Here is a 23,306-nt window from a genome sequence, read left to right on the forward strand (position 1 = left end):
TATCGCTGCAGATTGCTGTGGTAACCATACTGGTTAAGTGTGCCTTGAATTCTAAGTAAATCACTGACAGTGTCACCCCCACACCATAGTAGTGGTTTATTTGCAGCAATTTGACCATGAAGGCCTGATTCACGTGGTCTCCACTGAACAGTTGATGTTGAGATATGTCTGTTACTTGAACTCTGTGAAGTATATATTTGGGCTTTATTCTGAGGTGCAGTTAACTCTAATGGCTGCTGCCAACACACTGACTCAACTCCAGCCACTTTAATAATGGGAATTGATGGGAATTGATGTAAAATATATCACTAGCCACTTTAAACAATGCTACTTAATATAATGTTTACATACCCTACATTATTCATCTCATATGTCTACGTATATACTGTACTCTATATCATCTACTGCATCTTTATGTAATACATGTATCACTAGCCACTTTAAACTATGCCACTTTGTTTACATACTCATCTCATATGTATATACTGTACTCGATACCATCTACTGCATCTTGCCTATGCCGCTCTGTACCATCACTCATTCATATATCTTTATGTACATATTCTTTATCCCTTTACACTTGTGTATATAAGGTAGTAGTTTTGGAATTGTTAGTTAGATTACTCGTTGGTTATTACTGCATTGTCGGAACTAGAAGCACAAGCATTTCGCTACACTCGCATTAACATCTGCTAACCATGTGTCTGTGACAAATACATTTGATTTGATTTGATGATATCCTCTGCTGCGGGAGGTAACTCTGGGGCTTCCTTTTCTGTGACAGTCCTCATGAGAGCCAGTTTCATCATAATGCTTGATGGTTTTTGCGACTGCACTTGAAGAAACTTTAAAAGTACTTGACATTTTCTGGATTGACTGACATTCATGTCTTAAAGTAATGATGGGCTGTCGTTTCTCTTTGCTTATTTGAACTTTTCTTGCCATAATATGGTCTTGGTCTTTTCCCAAATAGGGCGATCTTCTGTATACCACCCCGTCCTTGTCACAACACAACTTTATTGGCTCAAACGCATTAAGAATGAAAGAAATTCCACAAATGTACTTTTAACAGGGCACACCTGTTAATTGAAATGCATTCCAGATGACTACCTCATGAAGCTGTTTGAGTGAATGCCAAGAGTGTGCAAAGCTGTCATCAAGGCAAAGGGTGGCTACTTTGAATAATCTCAAATCTAAAATATATTTGGATTTGTTTAACACTTTTTTCATTACTATATGATTCCATATGTGTTATTTCATAGTTTTGATGTCTTCACTATTATTCTACAATGTAGAAAATAGTAAAATAAAGAAAAACCCTGGAATGAGTGGTACTGTATACAATAGTGGTTCCAAAACTTTTTATAGTCCCGTACCCCTTCAAACATTCAACCTCCAGCTGCGTACCCCCTCTTGCACCAGTGTCAGCGCACTCTCAAATGTAGTTTTTTTTGCCACCGTTGTAAGCCTGCCACACACACACTATACGATACCTTTATTAAACATAAGATTGAGTGTGAGTTTTTTTCACAACCCGGCTCGTGGGAAGTGGCTCTTATAGGACCAGGGCATTCATAATAATATAATTAATAATTTTGCTCTTTATTTAACAATCTTACATATTAAACCTTATTTGTTCATCGAAAATTGTGAATAACTCACCACAGGTTAATGAGAAGAGTGTGCTTGAAAGGATGCACATAACTCTGCAATGTTGGGTTGTATTGGAGAGAGCCTGTCTTAAATCATTTTCCACACAGTCTGTGCCTGTATTTAGTTTTCATGCTAGTGAGGGCCGAGAATCCACTCTCACATAGGTACATGGTTGCAAAGGGAATTAGCGACTTAACAGCACGGTTTTCCAAAGCAGGACACTGAGCACAGCCGATCCATAAATCTGTCAGTGGCTTCTGATTAAATCAAATTTTTACAGAACTGCTTGTTGCAATTTTGATGAGGCTCTCTTGTTCAGATATCGGTAAGTGGACTGGAGGCAGGGGATGAAAGGGATAACAAATCCAGTTGTTTGTGTAATTAGCGCACTCAAGTGCATCGCTGTATCACATTTGACATGGTCTGTAAGCTTGAGTTAATTTGCACACAACAAATCATACAACGATGGAAAGACCTGTGTGTTGTGCAGACAGAGAAGAGCTCCAACTTCTTAATCATAGCCTCAGTTTTGTCGCGCACATTGAATATAGTTGCGGAGAGTCGCTGTAATCCTAGATTCAGATCCTTCAGGCGAAAAAAAACATCACCCAGATAGGCCAGTCGTGTGAGAAACTCATCTTGCAAGCCGTCAGACAAGTGAAAATGATTGTAACGGCTGTCTTGGGTGGAAGAAGGAGTACCAAAGCGCAGCGTGGTTAGTGTTCATCTTTTAAATAAACAACTGAACACTTCAAAAATACAAAACAACCGAAACAGTTCTATCTGGTGCAGCCACACAAAGACTGAAAATAACCACCCACAAAACACAATAGAAAACAGGCTACCTAAATATGGTTCTCAATGAGGGACAACGATTGACAGCTGCCTCTGATTGAGAACCATATCAGGCCAAACACAGAAATAGAAAATCATAGAAAAACTAACATAGACAACCCACCCAACTCACACCCTGACCATACTAAAACAAAAGACAAAACAAAGGAACTAAGGTCAGAACGTGACAATGATGGTCAGTAAAAGAAAACTTTTAAGCTTTTCTCTAAATTAAAAAAAAATGGGTCAATGTCACGCCCTGGCCATAGAGAGGCTTTTTATTCTCTATTTTGGTTAGGCCAGGGTGTGACTCCGGTGGGCGTTCTGTTATTTTGTCTATGTTTTTGTTCTATGTTTTGTATTTCTGGTTTTGGCCTGGTGTGGTTCCCAATCAGAGGCAGCTGTCAATCGTTGTCTCTGATTGAGAACCATACTTAGGCAGCCTGTTTTCCCACTATGCAGTGTGGGTAGTTATTTTCTGGTTAGTGTGTTTTGCACCTGACGGAGCTGGGTCGGTTGTTCTTTTGGTGCTTGTTTGATAGTGTTCAGTTTTACCATTAAAATGATGAACACTTACCACACTGCACCTTGGTCCTAACCTTCTTCCACCAATGAAAATCGTTACAGTCAATACTTTGCCCCTTGACAACCAGCGCACTTGTGATTGTTGTAAAAGCGTTACATGGTCGCTGCCCATATCATTGCATAGTGCAGAAAATACATGAGAGTTCAGGGACCTTGCTTTAACAAAGTTAGCCATTTTCACTGTAGTGTCCAAAACGTCTTTCAAGCTGTCAGGCCATTCCCTTGGCAGCAAGAGCCTCTTGGTGGATGCTGCAGTGTACTCACCGAGTGGTGTCGGGAGCAACTGCTTGCACGTGCATTATCACTCAACTATGTCTCCCTGTCATGGCTTTTGCGCCATCAGTACAGATACCCAACATCTTGACCAGCAAAGTCCATTTGATGTCACAAAGCTGTCCAGTATTTAAAAAGTATCCTCTCCTGTTGTCCTGGTTTCCAGTAGTTTGCAGAAGAGGATGGCTTCCTTAATTGACCCCCCACAAACATAACGGACATATACCAGGAGCTGTGCCAGGCCCAACACATCTGTTGACTCATCCAGCTATAACGCATAGAATTCACTGGCTTGTATGCGAAGCAGTAATTGTTTCAAAACAATCTCAAATCTCCTGTGTCATGAAACAGTGTTTGATGAAAACATCATCTGTATAGTTTTTTTTTGCCTTTTCCAACCAGCATTGTCCCAGCCATATCCGCAGCAACAGTAAGAATGAAGTCCTCCACAATAGTATGGGTCTTGCCTGTCCTAGCCACTTGGTAGCTCACCATTAATGTTATCTGTTATTTTTATACATGTCTTACTACTCGAAAGTTGTCTTAATTCTCGCAGTACTACCTGTGGAGCTGATATGTGTCTCTATGGATGCGGGCCTTACTTTTTATTTTAATTTTTACCATTTATCAATTTTCAAGCAAACGGAATGAGCAGCAGATACGTTAAGGTTAGCTAGAATTCCCGCAAGAGAGTAACGGTTAATGTGATTGGATGTTAATTATTTGACTGGACTACCTGTATTTGACATTGTGTTGTTATTTTGCTGAACACTAGATGGTTTCATTTTATTTTTGGCAGTGAAACGAGGCTACTCAGGCAAGAAAAAGAGTTCACCCAAATGTATAGCCCTGTTGGAAATATAAATGGTCTGTTTGAAAATTTGAAGATTTATATATATATATTTTTAAAGTATGTGAATCACATTTTTATTTGGCGTACCCCAGTTTTGGAATACCTGGTATACAGTATACAATATGGCAATGCATTATGCTTAAAAATATAAAACACAACAATACACTTTCATTCAGCAAGTACATTTATCTGTAATCAAAATGAAGAAATACTGCTAGTTCTCACAGAACACTTTAAAAGACGGCAGTGAAAAACACATTCAAAAAGACAGCTTAACATGAGAGAGTTAATGTACAAAAAAAACCTTAGTCTGCTTAATCTATTAAAAATCTTAATCCCTATATAGTCTATACAAACACACAAATAATATTCCTACGTTTTAAAATAATGTAATTAAAATAATATAATTCAAACGTAGGTGAAGTAAAGTAGGTGCAGCTAAAACATAGAAGAATATACTCAAACACACATAGCTTTTTGACATTAAAACAACCCTACATCCCAGAGGCTAAGTGTCAAAATGTTACTCTACTCATCACAATTCACCTGCTGGAAGTCAATTTGATAGTTAGAGTTGTGTTTCTATCAGAAATCTGAAAACAATAACAAAAGTGAAGCATACAAGTTAATTATAATAATATAATATTATATTTAAGGTGTCAGTGTAACATATGGTCAGTGTCTTTAAGAAAATGAGATACATTGATCAATCCAATGATCAGAAATGACTTTTAAACCCATTGTTTCCTCTGGGTATATTTTGCATTCTTTCTTTTGAGGCCTTGGTGTAAGGCTAAAGGCAGTGCCTTAGCAACGTTCTCCTCCCACTCATAGCAGTGGTTCACACGGGCACAACTCAGCGGACAGTCCAGCTCCCCCTTGATATCGGTGCAGTGCTCTATCAAGGCAGCAATGGTGCTAAATTCTATGTGGCAGTTCTAGTATAACATAAAAAATACTAATTACTACATTGCTAGTGGAAAATACATTAAACTTAAAAGCAAGTCAAATATGAATAACTGACAAGACTGCTCACCTCAAGCAGGTATTTCCCGTTGGAGGTGTTGTCTATTAGGTGGGTGACAAGTCCAGAAGAGAAACGAATTATGAGAGAGCCACAGCCAGTTCTCTTAGGATGGGGGCACAGCAGGTACGACCCCAGGACATCCTCTGCAAGCAGGGAGGAGCTGCTGTCACTGCAACACATGATAAGGATTTAGAGACCACTGACAGTTCAGATGAGTTCTCATCAAGTGACAGTGGTGGGAAAAGTACTCAATTGTCATAATTGAGTAAAAGTAAAGATACCGTAATAGACAATGACTCAATAAAAAGTGAGTCACCCAGTAAAATACTACTTACAGTGGCAAGAAAAAGTATGTGAACCCTTTGGAATTACCTGGATTTCTGCATAAATTGGTCATAGCATTTCATCTGATCTTCATCTTCAACAACAATAGACAAACACAGTGTGCTTAAACTAATAGCACACAAATTATTGTATTTTTCTTGTCTATATTGAATACATCATTTAAACATTCACAGTGTAGGTTGGAAAAAGTATTTGAACCCCTAGGCAAATGACCTCCAAAAGTGAATTGGAGTCAGGAGTCAGCTAACCTGGAGTCCAAACAACGAGACGAAATTGGAGATGTTGGTTAGAGCTGCCTTGCCTTATAAAAAACACTCACAAAATGTAAGTTTGCTATTCACAAGAAGCATTGCCTGATGTGAATCATGCCTCGAACAAAAGAGATCTCAGAAGACCTAAGATTAAGAATTGTTGACTTGCATAAAGCTGGAAAGGGTTACAAAAGTATCTCTAAAAGCCTTGATGTTCATCAGTCCACGGTAAGACAAAATGTCTATAAATGGAGAAAGTTCAGCACTGTTGCTACATTTACATTACATTTAAGTCATTTAGCAGACGCTCTTATCCAGAGCGACTTACAAATTGGTGTGTTCACCTTAAGACATCCAGTGGAACAGCCACTTTACAATAGTGCATCTAAATCTTTTAAGGGGGGTGAGAAGGATTACTTTATCCTATCCTAGGTATTCCTGAAAGAGGTGGGGTTTCAGGTGTCTCCGGAAGGTGGTGATTGACTCCGCTGTCCTGGCGTCGTGAGGGAGTTTGTTCCACCATTGGGGGGCCAGAGCAGCGAACAGTTTTGACTGGGCTGCGCGGGAACTGTACTTCCTCAGTGGTAGGGAGGCGAGCAGGCCAGAGGTGGATGAACGCAGTGCCCTTGTTTGGGTGTAGGGCCTGATCAGAGCCTGGAGGTACTGAGGTGCCGTTCCCCTCACAGCTCCGTAGGCAAGCACCATGGTCTTGTAGCGGATGCGAGCTTCAACTGGCAGCCAGTGGAGAGAGCGGAGGAGCGGGGTGACGTGAGAGAACTTGGGAAGGTTGAACACCAGACGGGCTGCGGCGTTTGCTACTCTCCCTAGGAGTGGCCGTCCTGCAAAGATGACTGCAAGATCACAGCGCATCATTCTCAATGAGGTTAAAAAAATCTTAGTGTCAGCAAAAGACTTACAGAAATCTCTGGAACATGCTAACATCTCTGTTGACGAGTCTACGATATGTAAAACACTAAACATGAATTGTGTTCATGGGACGACACCATGGAAGAATCCACTGCTGTCCAAAAAAAAAACATTGCTGCACGTCTGAAGTTCGCATAAGAGCACCTGGATGTTCTACAGCGCTACTGACAAAATATTCTGTGGACAGATGAAACTACAGTTGAGTTGTTTGGAAGGAACACACATCACTATGTGTGGAGAAAAAAAGGCCCCAACTGTAAAGTATGGTGGAGGGAGCATCATGGTTTGTGGCTGATTTGCTGCCTCAGGGCCTGGACAGCTTGCTATCATTGATGGAAAAATGAATTCCCAAGTTTATCAATACATTTTGCAGGAGAATGTTAGACTATCTGTCTGCCAATTGAAGCTCAACAGAAGTTGGGTGATGCAGGACAGGACAATGACCCAAAACACAGAAGTAATTCAACAACAGAATGGCTTCAACAGAAGAGAATACACCTTCTGGAGTAGCCCAGTCAGAGTCCTGACCTCAACCAGATTGGGATGCTGTGGCATGACCTCAAGAGAATGGTTCACACCAGACATCCCAAGAATATTGCTGAACTGAAACAGTTTTGTAAAGAGGAATGGTCCAAAATTCCTCATGACCATTGTGCAGGTCTGATCCACAACTACAGAAAACGTTTGGTTGAAGTTATTGCTGCCAAAGGAGGGTCAACCAGTTATTATATCCAAGGATTCACATATTTTTCCCACCCTGCACTGTGAATGTTTACGCGGTGTGTTCAATAAAGACATGAAAACGTATAATTGTTTGTGTGTTATTAGATTAAGCAGACTGTTTGTCTATTGTTGTGACTTGTCTATTTTTGTGACTGAATATCAGATCAGATTTGATGACCAATTCATACAGAAATCCAGGTAATTCCAAAGGGTTTACATACTTTTTCTTGCCACTGTAAGTAAAAGTCTAAAAGTATTTGGTTGTAAACATATTTAAGTATCAAAAGTAAATGGAATTAGTCAAATATAAAAGTATAAATAATTTCAAATTCCTTATTTTAAGCAAACCAGAAGGCCCAATAATAATTATGTATATTTTAATTTACATTTAGCCAGGAGCACATACCAACACTCAGACATAATTTACAAACAAAGCATGTGTTTAGTGAGTCCACCAGATCAAAAGCAGTATGGATGAGCAGGGATGTTCTCCTGATAAGTGTGTGAATTGGACCATTTTCCTGTCAAAATGTAACACGTACTTTTGGGTGTCAGGGAAAATGTATGGAGTAAACTGTACATTAATTTCTTTAGGAATGTAGTGGAGTAAAAATTGGCAATAATATAAATAGTAAAGTAAAGGACAGATACCCCCCCAAAAATACTTTAGTAGTACTTTAAAGTATTTTTACTTAAGTACTTTACACCACTGTCAAGTGAACACTCCATAAAATACACTAGGAACTAGCATCAGTGTGAGTGAGGTAAATGCAAGAGGACTCACGTGGCAATGCCAGCCCAACACCACACTGCTTGAGCCAGAGCTTCTTCTGTTTCAGCAAGGCTCGGGGCCCGGGCTCTCCTCACTGGCATTTTGTCCTGCCCCTTCCCTGTTTCACACATAAGAAGAGAGATTCCTTAGCATCGTGTGATGATCCCATTCCAAGTGGTCCCTCTAGGGAATTATTTCAACATTACCTAATGAATTGTTTCACTCTTGAAAGTGCTCTCTGCACATTTAACCCACCTTCTGGAGAGTTTAGCTGATCCTGGAGGTGACGTTGTTTGTGAGGGCTGTAAGTGAAGGAGCGATAGGCTCCTGAGCGCAGTACTTTGTTGCGGATGGCTCTCTTGCGCACCAGGGAAGGAGAGGAGTTGAAGACCTCCTCTTGGCTGCTCGGTTGTTCCTCAGTTGTTGTTCCATTGTTCTTCAATGGGAAGACCTACAATAAAGACCCATAGGAAGTATTAACTGGCCAACTGCTAAGCCAGCAAAATGTACGGGCTCAGCAAAGCAAATAAAAATAGCACAGTGAAATAATACTTTCACAATTCAGTTAAAACATAATCACAAGTTTGTCCTGACCTTTTCCCCTGGTAGTAAGCCCTGAGTGGGGGCCCTTCGGAATGACACAAGGGCACTGACACAGAGAGGGAAGCCCTGGTTGAGGAGGGAGGGGGCACGGCTGGGCAGTGGGCCGACAGACTCATCCTGCGCCTCCTCTGGGTGCTTTGCCAGGTAGGACAGCTGGAAACAGCGGCACAGCAACAGGTTCAGGAACTGGGCCTGGGAGAAAACAACATACCAACAGAGAGACAAATCAGATACAAGAAACTGCAGCTTAACAGACACACAAAGGGATTTTCTTGTCAATCATCTTGGGAGATAAAGATCCAATACAGGTTCTTACTGCTCTGGCATGCCTAGCCTTGAAAAGGTGGCAGTATAGCTGGGCATCAGGGCTGCCGGGGTTGTGGGAAACAAAGGCGAACTGGGCGTCCGAGGGGTGGGCAGTGGAAAGGGAGACCCTTCGTAGAGCATGGGCCATGAGGAGGGTCTACAGACAAGGAAGAGGAAAGTAATTCACAAAAGGAAAGAAATTATGTTGATGACTTTTAAGACTGGGAATTTCAAATCTTACCGTCTCATCTTCATCATACATCTTCACCCCTTTGATGGAAAATTTAAGGGACACAGGCCTCCTTTTCTTGCATGTCTGTGAAAAAGACATTTCAACACCTCAGGCAAAGCTTTTCGTGTTTGCCTTTGCATTCGGGCTGTCTAAAAATTCCACATCTCCACCATAATAAGTTGTGAACAGTCAAAATGTGTTTTAATGTACTGCTGCTGCTTTCTAGCCTGTCACTACCAGCACCTACTTTGAGAGACTTTAGCTGTGTGTGCAACTGCTGCATCTGATCGTCCAAACAGCAGTCGTCCACATGAAAAGACCCAACATACTATATAAACAAGAAAGACTATGTTACACATACTATAAATGGTTGATTATAGATAAACACGTAATGTAACTAATTAACAAGGTCTTAAAAGGGAAGTAGAGTCCACTCAGATTTCATCCTCTTAGGACACATTTAAAAAAAAAAAACTAATATTCCGAACAAAAAAATAAACGCTACACGCAACAATTTCAAAGATTTTACTGAGTTACTGTTCATATACGGAAATTAGACCATTTAAATAAATTAGTTAGGACCTAATCTATGGATTTCACATGACTTGGAACACAGATGTGTTGGTTACGGATAACTTCTTTTTTTTAAAAGGTAGGGGCATGGATCAGAAAACCAGTCAGCATATGGTGTGACATCTCCTTCGCATAGAGTTTATCAGACTGTTGATTGTGTCCTGTGAAATGTTGTCCCACTCCTCTTCAATGGCTGTGAGAAGTTGTTGGATATTTTCAGGGACTGGAACACGATGTCATACACATCGATCCAGAGCATCCCAAACATGCTCAATGGGAGACATGTCTGGTGAGTATGCAGGGCATGGAAGAACTGGGACATTTTCAGCTTCCAGGAATTGTGTACATATCCTTGCGACATGTGGCTGTGCTGTGGCTGTGCATTACCATACTGAAACATGAAGTGATGGTGGCGGATGAATGACACGACAATGGGCCTCAGGATCTCATCATGGTATCTCTGTGCATTCAAATTGCCATCGATAAAATGCAATTGTGTTCGTTGTCCGTAACTTATGCCTGCCCATACCATAATCCCACCACCACCATGGGGCACTCTGTTCACAACGTTGAAGTCAGCAATACGCTCGCCCACACGACACCATACACGTGGGCTGCGGTTGTGAGGCTGGATGGACGTACTGCCAAATTCTCTGAAACAGTGTTGGAGGCGGCTTATGGTACAAAGTGGCCTAAAAAGTACATTATTTTAGAGTGCACATTACACAGGTGCCCCACATATTAGAGTGGTGCATCTGTGTAATGATCATGCTGTGTAATCAGCTTCCTGTCAGGTGAATGAAATATCTTGGCAAAGGAGAAATGCACACTAATAGGGATTTAAATAAATGTGTGCACATAATTTGAGAGAAATAAGCTTTTTGTGCGTATGGAACATTTCTGGGGTCTTTTCTTTCAGCTCATGAAACACAGGATCAGCACTTTACATGTTGTTTACATTTTTGTTCAGTGTAGTAACCAACTCCTATATGGGGAGGAGGAAGATGTATGTGTTTTGCTCTGTCAGTGGATATGGCTTACCTCAGCTGACCTTGTAACTGTGCCATCCTCCCTGACCGGTGTCTCACCCATCATTCTCACTCCTGAGTTAGCCTACTTCTTTATGCTGCTGTTTCTGGACGAGTTCCCCTGAGTTCTACAGAATCAGAATATAGCAGAGAGCTTTACAGCACCCAGTATGATCAACATTAGACATGTGAATGATGTGTCATATGCACTAGCCGGTAGTGTTATTTTCCCCATGTGAAAAAAATGCTTTTGTAGGCAGGTAGAAGTGCTAAAATGAGCTGTGAACAATTCAAACCTTTTAATTTTAAGCTAGAAACAGGTATGTTTGGTGAAATGGTGTAAAGTACTTAAGTAAAAATACTTTAAAGTACTAATTAAGTACTTTTACTTTACTACAATCCTAAAGAAAATAATATACAGTACTTTTTACTCCATACATTTCCCCCTCACACCCAAAAGTATTTCTTACATTTTGAATGCTTAGCAGGACTGGAAAGTTGGAGGGGTCCTGCTGCAACATCATCTCTCAGAGCAGTCATCCCTCAGGGTCTACAATGTCATCTCTCAGAGCAGTCATCCCTCAGGGTCTACAATGTCATCTCTCAGGAAAAGTGGGGGTTTCGAAAGGAGTGGACATTTTGAAAGGAACCATATAAAGAGAAGTGTGGGTTTTGAAAGGTGCCACTCAAGATGTCAGTCATGTTCTGCAGAGATGACAGTAAGGAATTTGAGTTATCCCCCAAAAATGTCTATTCACCCATTGTGAGCTGTGTCTTTGAACGTTACCTACTGGTAACCATGTATGTAACGTTACGTTTTTCGTAAATGTAAATACTTGCTAACGTTAGATACCTGAACTTGAACAATGCATGATTTATTATTGAATATTTTAAATAATAATAATAATAATTGAACTATCAAGTCATTTCAGTTCTAGCAGTTATGGAATTCCAGCACTTCTAGTGTTAAAAGACACTTCTTCATATTTGGTTCCTTTCAAAATCGCCACTTCTCCTTATATGGTTCCTTTCAAAATCCCCACTTCTCCTTATATGGTTCCTTTCAAAATCCCCACGTCTCCTTATATGGTTCCTTTCAAAATCCCCACTTCTCCTTATATGGTTCCTTTCAAAATTCCCACTTCTCCTTATATGGTTCCTTTCAAAATCCCCACTTCTCCTTATATGGTTCCTTTCAAAATCCCCACTTCTCCTTATATGGTTCCTTTCGACACCTCCACTTTTCCTGAGCGATGCACTGCACTGAGAGATGACATATCAGTAGATGGCAGCATAGAGACCCTGAGGGATGACTGCTACGAGAGATGATGTCGCAGCTGGATCCTAATGGAAAATTGTCCAATTCATGCACTTATCAAGAGAATATCGCTGGTCGTCCCTACTGCCTCTGACCTGGCAGAGGTCACTAAACACAAATGATGTCTGCGTGTTGAAGTGTGCCCTTGGCTATCCAATGAAAAAAAAAATCAAAAAAGAAATTGTGCTGTCTGATTTGCTTAATACAAGGATTTTGAAATGATTTATACTTTTGATACTTAAGTATATTTGAGCAATTACATTTACGTTGATACTTAAGTACATTTGAAACCAAACTCTTTTAGACTTTTACTCAAGTAGTATTTTACTGGGTGACTTTCACTTTTACTTGAGTCATTTTCTATAAAAGGTATCTTTACTTTTATTCAAGTATGACAATTGGGTACTTTTTCCACCACTGGTGTGGTGGTAGATAGGAAGGCTTCAGCAATTTCCAAAACTCGAGTCTGTCAGGTTATTATCTGCCCCTTCTCCTCTTGGCCATATTATGAAAAGGCTATATGCACCTGCAATCTGATAGGTTGTTGCATTGTTGTGTTTGAATCTTCTAATTAATTACATGCCACACATTTTGAGTAGCATACAAATCACTATTACTGGTGTGGATTTAACCAGATGTAAAAATGTATTCCATAACCTACATCATTCAGAGCATGCAGGTATCACCCATTAGTCTGCAGGGATGGGTAGGTTACTCTCTAAATGTAATCAGTTACAGTTACTAGTTGGCTTTCCATAATTGTAATCAGTAAAGTAACTTTTGGATTAACCAAACTCAGTAACATAATCTGATTACATTCAGTTACTTTTAGATTACTTTCCCCTTAAAATGCATTAGAAGAAGACAAAAATGTATGTTACCAATTTAACTACATCTATTGCAGGATAAATCCATGTTAAAGTTTACATAGCTGGCCATATGGATGTTAAATGTTACTTTATGGGTTGGTTATGTAGGCTTCTTCTAACCAATCTCTTCCCCACTACATATAATAATACAATGAAATTATATATTTACATTAAAAACCAGTCTATCAGAATTCCAGTCATTCCAATAAATGGTATACCCCTTGATCTTCAAGAATAGGATTTGGAAATATGGAAGTATAGATTAGCCAAATTATTTTGCTTGAGCATAATCCCAAAACTAAGGATTTATTAGCCAACCCTACTCTGTTTATGATTTTGTTGTCATGCAGGACTGATTGGGCTCATTGATTCGAGTTGAAAAAGAAATGCTGCGCTCATGGAATGGCATGCTTTGAGCACTACAGAAAAGTGCTATTTACATGTGAAAAATTAATGCCATATGCTGAATTTGCTATAGGCCTATTGTTTACCTTTTTGTTGGTGACACTTTGATATCTTGATAGCAGTTTAAAGGGCAAATCCACCGATGAAACAAGAACAAAATCGTTTCGCCGCCTCTGTTTTGGTAGGCTGAGGGATGGGAATGGAGAAATGTAACTACTCTCAGATTAATAGACAGAGCTATGGATGCAAGGACTGACCATCCATGATATCAAAATGATTTTTTTAACCATATTATGAGGCTATACAGTGTTTGTTTACATTTACAATGTTTACAAACATTGGATAAAAACAAGGTTATATTTTGGGTTCTCATGGAGTGTGAAAGTTGAATTAAACTCATGAGCTCATCATTTAAGTCAAAAATTGGATGTAGCAACAACATATTGCCCCTTTAAGTGTGTCAAAAGTGTGCGAGTTTGAACAGGCCTATGGGGGAAAAAAACTATTTTTATTCCATAGGCTGGGATCCGCACTATGCAGCTGTTGCAAGAGCGCATTTTTCACTGGCAGTCCACTGGTTTCAGAAACAATGATTGATGGGCAGTTTAAACTTCTTGAATTCAACCATTATCGGGTTCAAATACACGTTTGGATTTGTGAACAGCCATCCACAACAATCACATTCCGTAAGGCACAAATAGCTAAATGAGAGAGCATCAGTGTGATTCACATCAATGCGCCGTGTAGATATCAATAAGTGATATCCGTATCGCCGTAGACTACACTGCTGTCATCCTTACCTCCAAGCGTTGATTCAAATTGGATAATCTTTGGATGCTGACATCAGTCGCACCATTGGAAGACATACCTTGGACTGTAGCCTACAAAAGCCTATTCCTGCGCTTTTCCCGCGATCGATCAAACACATTTCGTGTGTCATCATAGTGGTCAGACTCGCTCAGGTGGAACTAATTTAAATGTGTGCCTTTTTTTCCATGCTAATTTGAGTGTAATTTACAAAACAGAGAAGTGTCACAAAGATTGTTTTTGCAAACATCCTTTCTGAATTTAAAAGTAATCCTTGAAGTAATCATCTAGTTTTTCAAAAGTATCTAGTTAAAATATTTTTGCTGGTAATATATTACAAGGATCGTTTTTAAGGTGAAAGCACCAATTTGTAAGTCGCTCTGGATAAGAGCGTCTGCTAAATGACTTAAATGTAAATGTTGTAATCTCTTATATGTAATCCGTTACTCCCAAACCTGTTAGTCTGTTCTATGAGCGCAAACATTTATGCAAGGATTCATGTACAGCTTTGGCAAAGTAAACATGTCAATAAATCAATGCTAATCAAATATCTTACTTTAGGGCCACAACAACGCTCTTTTCACTTCCGCACTCTTGTACTCCGGACCCCGTTCCACTGTTCCAAACTCTGAATTCCTATCCCAGTCAAAGTTACCTCATCGTCAAGTTGACGCCCGCCCCGACTCAATTCAGTTGGCTATTCACCGGTGTGTTTGGGCGGGACTAGAAACGTTTACCTTTCGAGACATATTTGAGATAAAAAAAACGTTTAAACGCACGTTGAGCCGATATAAATCATCCCATATTGATGGTCCATACACTCATTGCGCAACATAGGTGTAGACCTAGATATGGGATGTATTCATTACGCGACTTCTGTTGCAAAACGTTTTATTTTATTTTATATATAACGGAAGCAAACGGAACGAAATGGAGTGACACCTGCAGTTGTCTGAAAGACACTAGTTTTAACTAATGATTAATACACCCTTCACTGATTTGCAGCAGCCCATCCATCCTGAATTTAAATGTATGTTAATTTCATAATTTCCCCCTTGTTCATCAACATGCTCAACATTTGCAAAGTAAACAGTTGTTGCATCTCTCTGAATGAGGATCCACTTAATGCACCAAATAATGATTTATAAACTGTATGGACATAGGCCTAATAAATTGTAACGTTCTAGTCTATTTAATAACCCTTTACTCAAACTATCCAGCACTTTATTCATGAGTGAACCAAATTGACATTATGGATTTGTATTGTGTAGTATTTAAAATATATACTTCAGCTCCAACAGCAGACACACTATTTCGTGTTTGTCTCCCCTTGAGACCATGACAGAATGAAGGAAGTACAAATATAGCCATTTTAATAATGACTTGGGAAAAAGCATAACATAAAGAGTACACGCATGCATGCAGGGTATGAGCTACGCTCCTTCAAAACAAAGTGTGTTATTCACAATCTTTCACTAGTACACAGAATGTAGAAGATTGTATTGGTCTGTTTTCTTTTCGCTTTATAGGACACAACCAATTCACTTTGATTAGCTTGTTTGTTTACACACACAAAAAAAAAAACCCTAATACTATGCAGTAGTACTGAAAATCACAATGACAAACAGTGCTTCCTGATCAGTTAGACTCCAATCAAATTAAGTATTTTAACCACAGGCCCAGCGATGGATATGTTTCACTCATACGATCATTTAAATAACAGAATTCGTAATAAACAATAATTCATTACATGAAAAGTTGGCTGTCATTATGCTCTCAAATTCACTTAATAACATAAATCTCAATATCCTTTAAGATGAGTTCACTCCAGATTAAATGTAGAGAAATCAAAAATGTTGTAGAGGAAGAAAGTTTCCAAAATGCTAAACGAATTATTTGATAAAAGGAATGTGTCCAGGTAAAACATGGTAGAGTGGACTGGGACAAAATGCAAAAAGTAAAAGTCACTGATTCTGGATCTCTGCCTATACATTATCAAAATTAAGTGTGTGAGGGAAATAAAAGTAGTGATGGAAATTTCACAATTCTTTACCTAGGCAGTTTTACATATTTTAAGAGGCCATTCTACACAATGGAGATTAAAAGTTGGGTTCACAGAAATAGAACAGTTCCCAAGTACAGTAAATTGACATGAACTAATAACTGCCACATCCCAATCCTACAGAGAAAATAATTCTATAGCCCCAAACTGGAGGAAAACAATGATGCGAAAGAGAGCATGGAGAGAGGCAGAGCACCACTGTCTTCAGAGCTACAGTTAAACTTCCACTGCTGGGCAATAGTAAACTCACTTCTTCCCCCTCAGGGACTTGCGAGCTGCTGGCTTGGCCTTCACTGCAGAATTGGCTGCTGCCTTCTTTGCAGGAGGTGACTTTTTGGGCGTTGGCCGCTTAGATGCCTTGCTCATCAGCTTTTTGATGATGGGCGTTTTGGGCTTGCTCGCAGGTGCAGCTTTCTTGACTGGTGGGGGTGCCTTGACTGGTGGGGGTACCTTGACTGGTGGGGATGCAGACCTCTTTGCTGGGGGTGCAGACCTCTTTGCTGGGGGTGCAGACTTCTTGGCTGGGGGTGCAGACTTCTTGGCTGGGGGTGCAGACTTCTTGGCTGGGGGTGCAGACTTCTTGGCTGGGGGTGCAGACTTCTTGGCTGGGGGTGCAGACCTCTTGGCTGGGGCAGCTCTTTTTTTGCCCTTAGCCCTTGACTGACTTGCCGGCCGAGACTTCTTGCTGGGGGGGGGACGACGCGCTTTAGGTGGTGGCCTCTTCCCAGCTTTCCTAAGGATCGTATTGAACAAATACACTGTTAGTGAGTTTCAAATGGTTCACTGCTATGTATGACAATATCAATCAAAATATGCTCATTGGATTTTATCCACTTGACCTTCGACTCACCTCTTAGGAGGGGGTTCATCATCTGACTCCTCTTCCTCGGACGAGTCCTCTTCCTCCTCATCAGAGTCCTCATCAGACAAGTCAACCCTCTTTCTGCGTTTGTCCTTCTCCGCCACTTTCTGCTCCTTCACATTCTGTTTTTCAGGGAACAGAATGGCTGGGCTGTGGAATAAGAAGAGACAGTCTGATCTTTAACCTTTCGGTTCCAGGTGAGTGAACTTCAGGAAATACTGTTCCTGGTATAGCACATGCAATGCAATGATGTAGAGGGCAACAATATACATCACATAGTAGCAATGCAATGATGTACAGAGGGTAGCAATGTACATCACATAGTAACCTTCCTATAGTGGTGTTCTACCTGGGGTAGTAAGGGTAGCAGAGCTGGTAGGTTCCGTTTAGCCCATTCCCAGTGATCTGATCCATCCAGCCCATCATTTTGCACTTCTGCAGGGTCCTCTTCAGGTTGTTCACTGAGGGAAGAGAAGTGCCTGGGGTCAATAAAGCATCTTTACATCTCTGATTTAACCTAGCTAATGAGAGCGCTCCTGCAGTTGCAGGTAGGTATTCACATCTTGCCAAAGCAGTGTTTCTCTTAAGAGAGTCAGGGAGCAGGTCTTACCCACACGGTACTCCATGCTGTCCTGGTTTGTCTCTAACAGGAATTTGCGGAGTGTGGTGGTGCTGCAAGTCTTGGGTTCGTTCATTGCCACAATGGCTGTCATGATAGCGTCCTCCAGGGGCCCGCCTTTAAGCAGGAACTTGCCCCCTTCCCGCTTCAGCTGTAAGAGAGTAAGAGGGGCTGAGATAAACACCTCATACAACAGAGATCCAACATCAGACTTCATGAAGTACACTGAATTGTGCATTCCTTTAGTATAAGGCTAACCTGAAATGTTCCAGAGGCACCTTTTCCAGTGATCTGCTCCAGGTGACCCTTGTCCACAGCTCTCACCAGGGCACTCTTTAGGATATCTGGCCTAGGAATGAAATAGTGACTGCATTGGAAATTCTATTTAACCTTCACGAACATCCCATAGTTCAAAGGTACTGCATTAAACATTCTGTAGATTTGGGTTGTGCACAGGGTTGCATTGCTATGTCAAGTAATACTGTAAGTTAGCATGTGTTTACGTACTCCAAACAGAATAAGAGACCCAACCCATCCCAATATAACAATAAAACAGGTATTTACCTATGCTCCACGTTGAGTTGAGGGAAGTGCTGCTCCACATATTTCTTGATCAGGATATAAGACGCCTCTTTGGGCTCACATAGCCGTGTGATGATCAGGGGCAGAGCATCCCCAAGGGTCTCTGCCTTCAACCCAGGTGCCACAACGATCGGCTTCTAGCACCAAACCATCACAATCAGAATCACTGTCAAACAAAGTGGTGCTGTGTAGCTCAGTTGGTAGAGCATGGCGCTGGCAACGCCAGGATAGTGGGTACAGTTCCAGTAAAATTAAAAAAAAAAAAATGTATGCAAGCATGATTTCACATAAGTGTCTGCTAAATGGCATATATTATCCAAACTCTGCCTACTCAAAGCCAATGGAACAATCACATAATAGTCAATTGTAATTGTTAGTGTGTAAGTTTGTAGATCGGCGACTGAAAATTACCTACCCCTTTAGCAGTTGGTTTATTAGAGGACTGCTTCCCAATGGTAAAGCTCCCAGAAAGGCCTTTACCCTTTAGCTGTGAGAGTGAATAAAAAGGTAAAGCAACAGTAGTACGCAGGCAGGTAAAACACCAGACAAACAGGATATAGGGCACCACAACAAGTAACCCACAGATCAAAAACACCAAGACTGCTGCCTACCATTTGCAATTCATGTTAATACATGGTAAGCTTTGGTCCGTGATAAGGACTCCTCACCTGTTTGACGGTGCCCTTCTCCAGCTGCCTCTTGAGAGCCTTCTTAAGGAGGAATTTCCTCTTCTCTAGGTTAGGGTATTTCTTCACAATGTACTTCATGACAGAATGGGCTGAGGCCCCAGTCTTCTCCTTGCAGGACTGCAGAGGAAATATGATGAGTTGCAGGGGTTGCATTCGTGGGGAATAAGGGAGAACTACATAATACAAAGGTAAGTGTTTTGTGGTGGACAGACCTCAATGGCCTCGATGAGGATGTCGTCCATCTTAGGCAGCTGCATGGTGGAGGTGCTCTTATTAGTGAGCGTTGCACGTTTGCTGGCAGACATGGTTGCCCAGGCGGGAATGGCCCTTTTCACTGGCTTCTTCACTTTCTCTTTCACGCCATCCTTCTCTCTGCAACCAACCAACAAAACAAAGAGCAATTAAACATTTATCTGCACCAATATGGAAGCAACAACCACAGGGTATGAGCACAAGCAACTCACTCTTTCTTCTCAGACTCTTCCCCCTCAGCAGTCTTCTCTCCAGTCGATTCATCACCTTTCTCTCCCTCAGGTTTCTCACCATTCTCTTTGGTCTCTCCTTCACCTGTGCCCTCCCCCTCCTTGGCTACTAGGGCAGGGGATGCCATCTCCTGCTCCTCCTCAACAGAGGCAGACTCCTCAGAACTGGCATCAGGCTCTGGAGAGAGATGTGGGGGAGGGAGAACAACAAGTTTGAATAGGTTAATTCAGCAAGCAGATGTCATGCTTTATTCACATACCACTCAACAAGAACTCAGAACATTGTCAAATATTTGGGAAGTCCGATTCCACTCTTAAACCACTAATATGAAAGGATTCGATAAGTGACTATGACAAATGGGACTCAATTGGGGGAAAGAACCAAGTCCTGACCATATTCACCCCTAGCCTGTCAATGCTGGGTACATATGAACCAATGATAGATAAATAGATCTATATATCTATCAATCACACACGGGGGCGCTGTGTTGAAGCCACCTTGACTACATCATCTTGGCACTCCCCCACAATTGTAAATAATAGTTTGGAAGCCATAGCAATAAAATGTATTATTGTCAACATTCATTTTTGCCACATTTATTCTATAACAGACATTGCCAATCCCCAGTAAGTGGGGGCAGTAACATTAGTAATCTTAAAACACATATACTTTATATATTTTTCTATGTTTAGCTCACGTAATATAATAAGTAAGCTAAATATAAAACAAATATATATATATATATATTTTTAGAGATGACCAAATTGTACCGTTTCCACTACTGTGGAGCCCCAATATGGTCCACCATTTGCTTCAAACCTCTCAAATGCCAATACATAGCATCAGCAATCCAGGGTTTACATACTTCATTGATATGAACACAATAGAGTTCCTGTTCATGTTGAGATTCTTGAACTCACCTCCCTCTGGTGCAGCCGAGGGGGGCATCTCCTGGGGTGGTGTCCTAGCTGCACGACGTATAGGCATGACTCCAAACTGGTGACCAGAGATAGGAATTAAAATATTTCCTTTGCATGTTCAGATAAGTTATTAACTCGATTATTAAAATCACAATACAGTTTGATACAAAGCAACCTAGCAAGACCCAATGGTAACATCATGCAGTCGTAAAAGTCACCCACTGCTTCTGATATCCATGTGCGAGGCAACATTAATCATGGCCTGTGCACTCATCAAATACAAGTTACTGCCCTTTGCAAAAGTACATTATCGACCAGAATAAATTAAAATCAAAATAAATAAGGAGTGTGTATGAAGTTTTGGCAAAAATTCATAACGAGGAAGATGCACGTCCTCAGTAATAATATGGCCATTTTGTTCATTTACCCTACACAGTAATGGCGCTGCAAAGAGCTGATGGTAAATGCATCGAAATTGCATTGGCAAAGGAGAAAACGGTGCATGCATTTTTGCCAGAGCTCTATCGTCAAACACTTTTTGCAGGAACTAATCATGTACAATTATTAATATTCTTACCTTTCGACTCTCTACAAAGATGTTGAAATAAAAACTGATTCGCTCTCCTTTGTTTAGAATTCTGTTTACGTGCCCCTCCCCCTTGAACGTACACGTAGCGTCGTGGTAAGGTTTGGCGCGTTCCAAAATAAGTGCAGTCGTACTGCGCAGATTTTGGGCGCGTTCCTCTGCCTAGGCGTTGCTGACGCCTGCCAGATCTTACAACGCCTCCATAGGTATTTTACGTATCAGCTAAAGGCTCAGACACACCGGTACGTTTGACGTTCACCGGTACATCGAACGTTTGGCGGCCGAGAATATTTAGCACATCTGAACAGTGTTGGTAGTCAAACTTTTTTTCTTCCAGACCGCAGATCACCGTCCGTCAGCCTTGTTAAAATAGTCCAAACCAGAAGGTGGCAGTAGCGTCGCTTTCTTAAGCTTTATTGGGAATGTCCCTCGGCGTAACGCTAGTGGTAGCCAGAAGAATTAGCCAATGTATTGAAGTGTGGAGCATCCGGTTGGCGGTTCCACTCATGACCAAATATGGTCATGAGAGGAAGCCTACTGACCAGAAGCGGGAGTAGATGAAGCTAGTTGCATTTTGGCCAACATTATGTTAACTTTCTCATCGATGAAACGTTTGATCTCAATACAGTTTTCGGTTACCAAAATCTCTTAAACATTGGGCAAAGTTTTGTGGATTTTACTCTGCGTTGTTTAGGAGCGCAAGGGTGAATTGAGTTATTGCACACGCACACTTCAGGGTAGGCCTTCTCTAAAGAAAATATGCAAATACGTGCTACATCGCGCCAATAGGATCTCACTGGCCCATGCTTGCCTCTGCCCCCCTCCTTGCTTGTTCTGCCCACTTATGACTGAGTTGATCCCACTGGAAACGACAGGCTGTGGTCTATCTTGGTTTAGTTATAAATATATTTGTTCTGAGTCTTTTCGGTCAGCCACATCTGTAGCCGCATCATTTGGCGTTGTTCACCTAAAAGAGCTCCTCATTCAAAATGCTTGAAAATCGACGTGGAAACACGAAGAAAATGCATATCTATTGTAAAGCCCGAACAGTAGGCTACCAGTATGTCAGCTTGTGATATGCACCTTAAAATAAAATGTTTGTTAGATAGCCAGCAATATGTATTATTTACTGTCTTCAGAGAATAATTTTGTAATTTATTTGCAGATAGTTGTTTGAAGCTCAAAAAGTAGTAGCAGCAGTTTCTAAACCCAGATGCGCATCGCGAGACTTGCACATGAGTTTAGCTAGCCAACGTCTTCATGACATCGCCTACAAGCGTTATCTGGGATTCATATCGGGAAAAGCAGTTTCTGCATATCTTCATACTGTACTGTCTTTGGTAGCAGTATGCAAATCATGAAGGCAAATAAATGGATCTTTCACCGATGCGATTCCCAATATTCAAATTCGCGAAAGACTTATCACTAGTAGCCAGCCAATGTTAACTAACAAACTAGTTGCGCTAATGCGGCTACTGTTGTACAAAGCCCTTTTTATAACTAGCCAGATTGTATTTCTATTAATTTAACCTTTATTTGATCAGGGAGTCATACTGAGACCAAGGTCTATTTTACAGAAAATACACACATCAATATATAAATACAGAACGCAAAAGCAGTCTCACATGCGCAGGTCGTCGCGAGACAACCTAGACTCAATGACCTGTTTCTACGCATGAGTTTAGCCACAGATAGAACAATGAGCGGTTTTGTTGTAAAACTCGTTGGTTTAGCTAGCCTGTGTCGCCATGCCATCGCCTACAAGCGTCACCAGGAATTTCTATTGAAGAAGCTGTTTATATCCATCTTCATATTGTACTGTCTTTGCTAATTCCTAATGATTTAATAATAATGTTACTAGCTGCAGCTAGCGAACTAATATGCAAGTGCCCATTATCAAACGTAACAAAAATGCTTCTTGAAGCACGAAACTCCCTTATCTAACAGATGTAAAAGTTGTAAAGACTTGCTCTACAAAAAAAGATGTAGCTATTATCCAGTTTAATTGTTTTAGTTAGCAATTCCTATGAAAAAGGTGTGGAATAAACAGTGAAAATGCCCTATTTTTAAAATAGTTTTTGCAGAGGTCTGTGCTCTCTGATTGGCTAATCTCTACTGA

The 23,306-nt window shown here is 40.8% G+C and overlaps 2 protein-coding genes across 8 annotated transcripts; both read right to left on the minus strand.

Annotated features, from left to right (window-relative positions):
* Positions 1–4,255: 4,255 nt before the first annotated feature.
* Positions 4,256–15,187, minus strand: LOC115138690 (SH2 domain-containing protein 5-like). Of its 6 annotated transcripts, none has more exons than XM_029675815.2 (11): positions 14,941–15,183; positions 13,664–13,763; positions 10,999–11,113; positions 9,632–9,712; positions 9,394–9,468; positions 9,163–9,309; positions 8,838–9,038; positions 8,499–8,694; positions 8,256–8,361; positions 5,235–5,394; positions 4,257–5,136 (listed from the first exon to the last, which is right to left on the minus strand). In XM_029675815.2, exons 3-11 carry the CDS (start codon positions 11,050–11,052, stop codon positions 4,930–4,932), a joined length of 1,227 nt encoding a protein of 408 aa, XP_029531675.1. In that variant the 5' UTR covers positions 11,053–11,113; positions 13,664–13,763; positions 14,941–15,183; the 3' UTR covers positions 4,257–4,929. The 6 variants fall into 6 exon arrangements, with proteins under 6 accessions (XP_029531692.1, XP_029531675.1, XP_064856639.1 ...); XM_065000567.1 differs by lacking the exon at positions 14,941–15,183 and adding an exon at positions 14,378–14,859; XM_029675838.2 differs by having other exon boundaries at positions 4,961–5,096; positions 14,941–15,187.
* Positions 15,188–15,740: 553 nt separating this feature from the next.
* LOC115138678 (heterochromatin protein 1-binding protein 3-like) lies at positions 15,741–21,550 on the minus strand. Of its 2 annotated transcripts, none has more exons than XM_029675802.2 (12): positions 21,179–21,550; positions 20,602–20,677; positions 19,663–19,858; positions 19,411–19,570; positions 19,178–19,315; positions 18,925–18,996; positions 18,492–18,643; positions 18,186–18,276; positions 17,919–18,078; positions 17,658–17,769; positions 17,297–17,458; positions 15,741–17,179 (listed from the first exon to the last, which is right to left on the minus strand). In XM_029675802.2, the coding sequence occupies exons 2-12, from the start codon at positions 20,666–20,668 to the stop codon at positions 16,693–16,695; spliced, it is 1,797 nt and encodes a 598-aa protein (XP_029531662.1). In that variant the 5' UTR covers positions 20,669–20,677; positions 21,179–21,550; the 3' UTR covers positions 15,741–16,692. The 2 variants fall into 2 exon arrangements, with proteins under 2 accessions (XP_029531662.1, XP_029531654.1); XM_029675794.2 differs by having other exon boundaries at positions 18,492–18,646; positions 21,179–21,549.
* Positions 21,551–23,306: the final 1,756 nt, after the last annotated feature.

Source organism: Oncorhynchus nerka, linkage group LG2, assembly GCF_034236695.1.
Source record: "Oncorhynchus nerka isolate Pitt River linkage group LG2, Oner_Uvic_2.0, whole genome shotgun sequence".
Lineage (NCBI taxonomy): Eukaryota > Metazoa > Chordata > Actinopteri > Salmoniformes > Salmonidae > Oncorhynchus > Oncorhynchus nerka.

Bases quoted from the DNA above. Each gene is read 5' to 3' on its own strand.
- LOC115138678 (XM_029675794.2), bottom strand. From the start codon at position 20,668: ATGCCTATACGTCGTGCAGCTAGGACACCACCCCAGGAGATGCCCCCC. The intron at 19,571-19,662 runs GTGAGTTGCTTG...GGTTGGTTGCAG, and splicing joins GAAGAGTCTGAGAAGAAAGA to AGAGAAGGATGGCGTGAAAG. The intron at 17,770-17,918 runs GTAAGACCTGCT...CTCTTCCCTCAG, and splicing joins CAGCATGGAGTACCGTGTGG to TGAACAACCTGAAGAGGACC.
- LOC115138690 (XM_029675822.2), bottom strand. From the start codon at position 11,052: ATGATGGGTGAGACACCGGTCAGGGAGGATGGCACAGTTACAAGGTCA. The intron at 9,469-9,631 runs GTAGGTGCTGGT...TCTTTTTCACAG, and splicing joins CACAGCTAAAGTCTCTCAAA to ACATGCAAGAAAAGGAGGCC. The intron at 8,362-8,498 runs GTGGGTTAAATG...TGTGTGAAACAG, and splicing joins TCAGCTAAACTCTCCAGAAG to GGAAGGGGCAGGACAAAATG.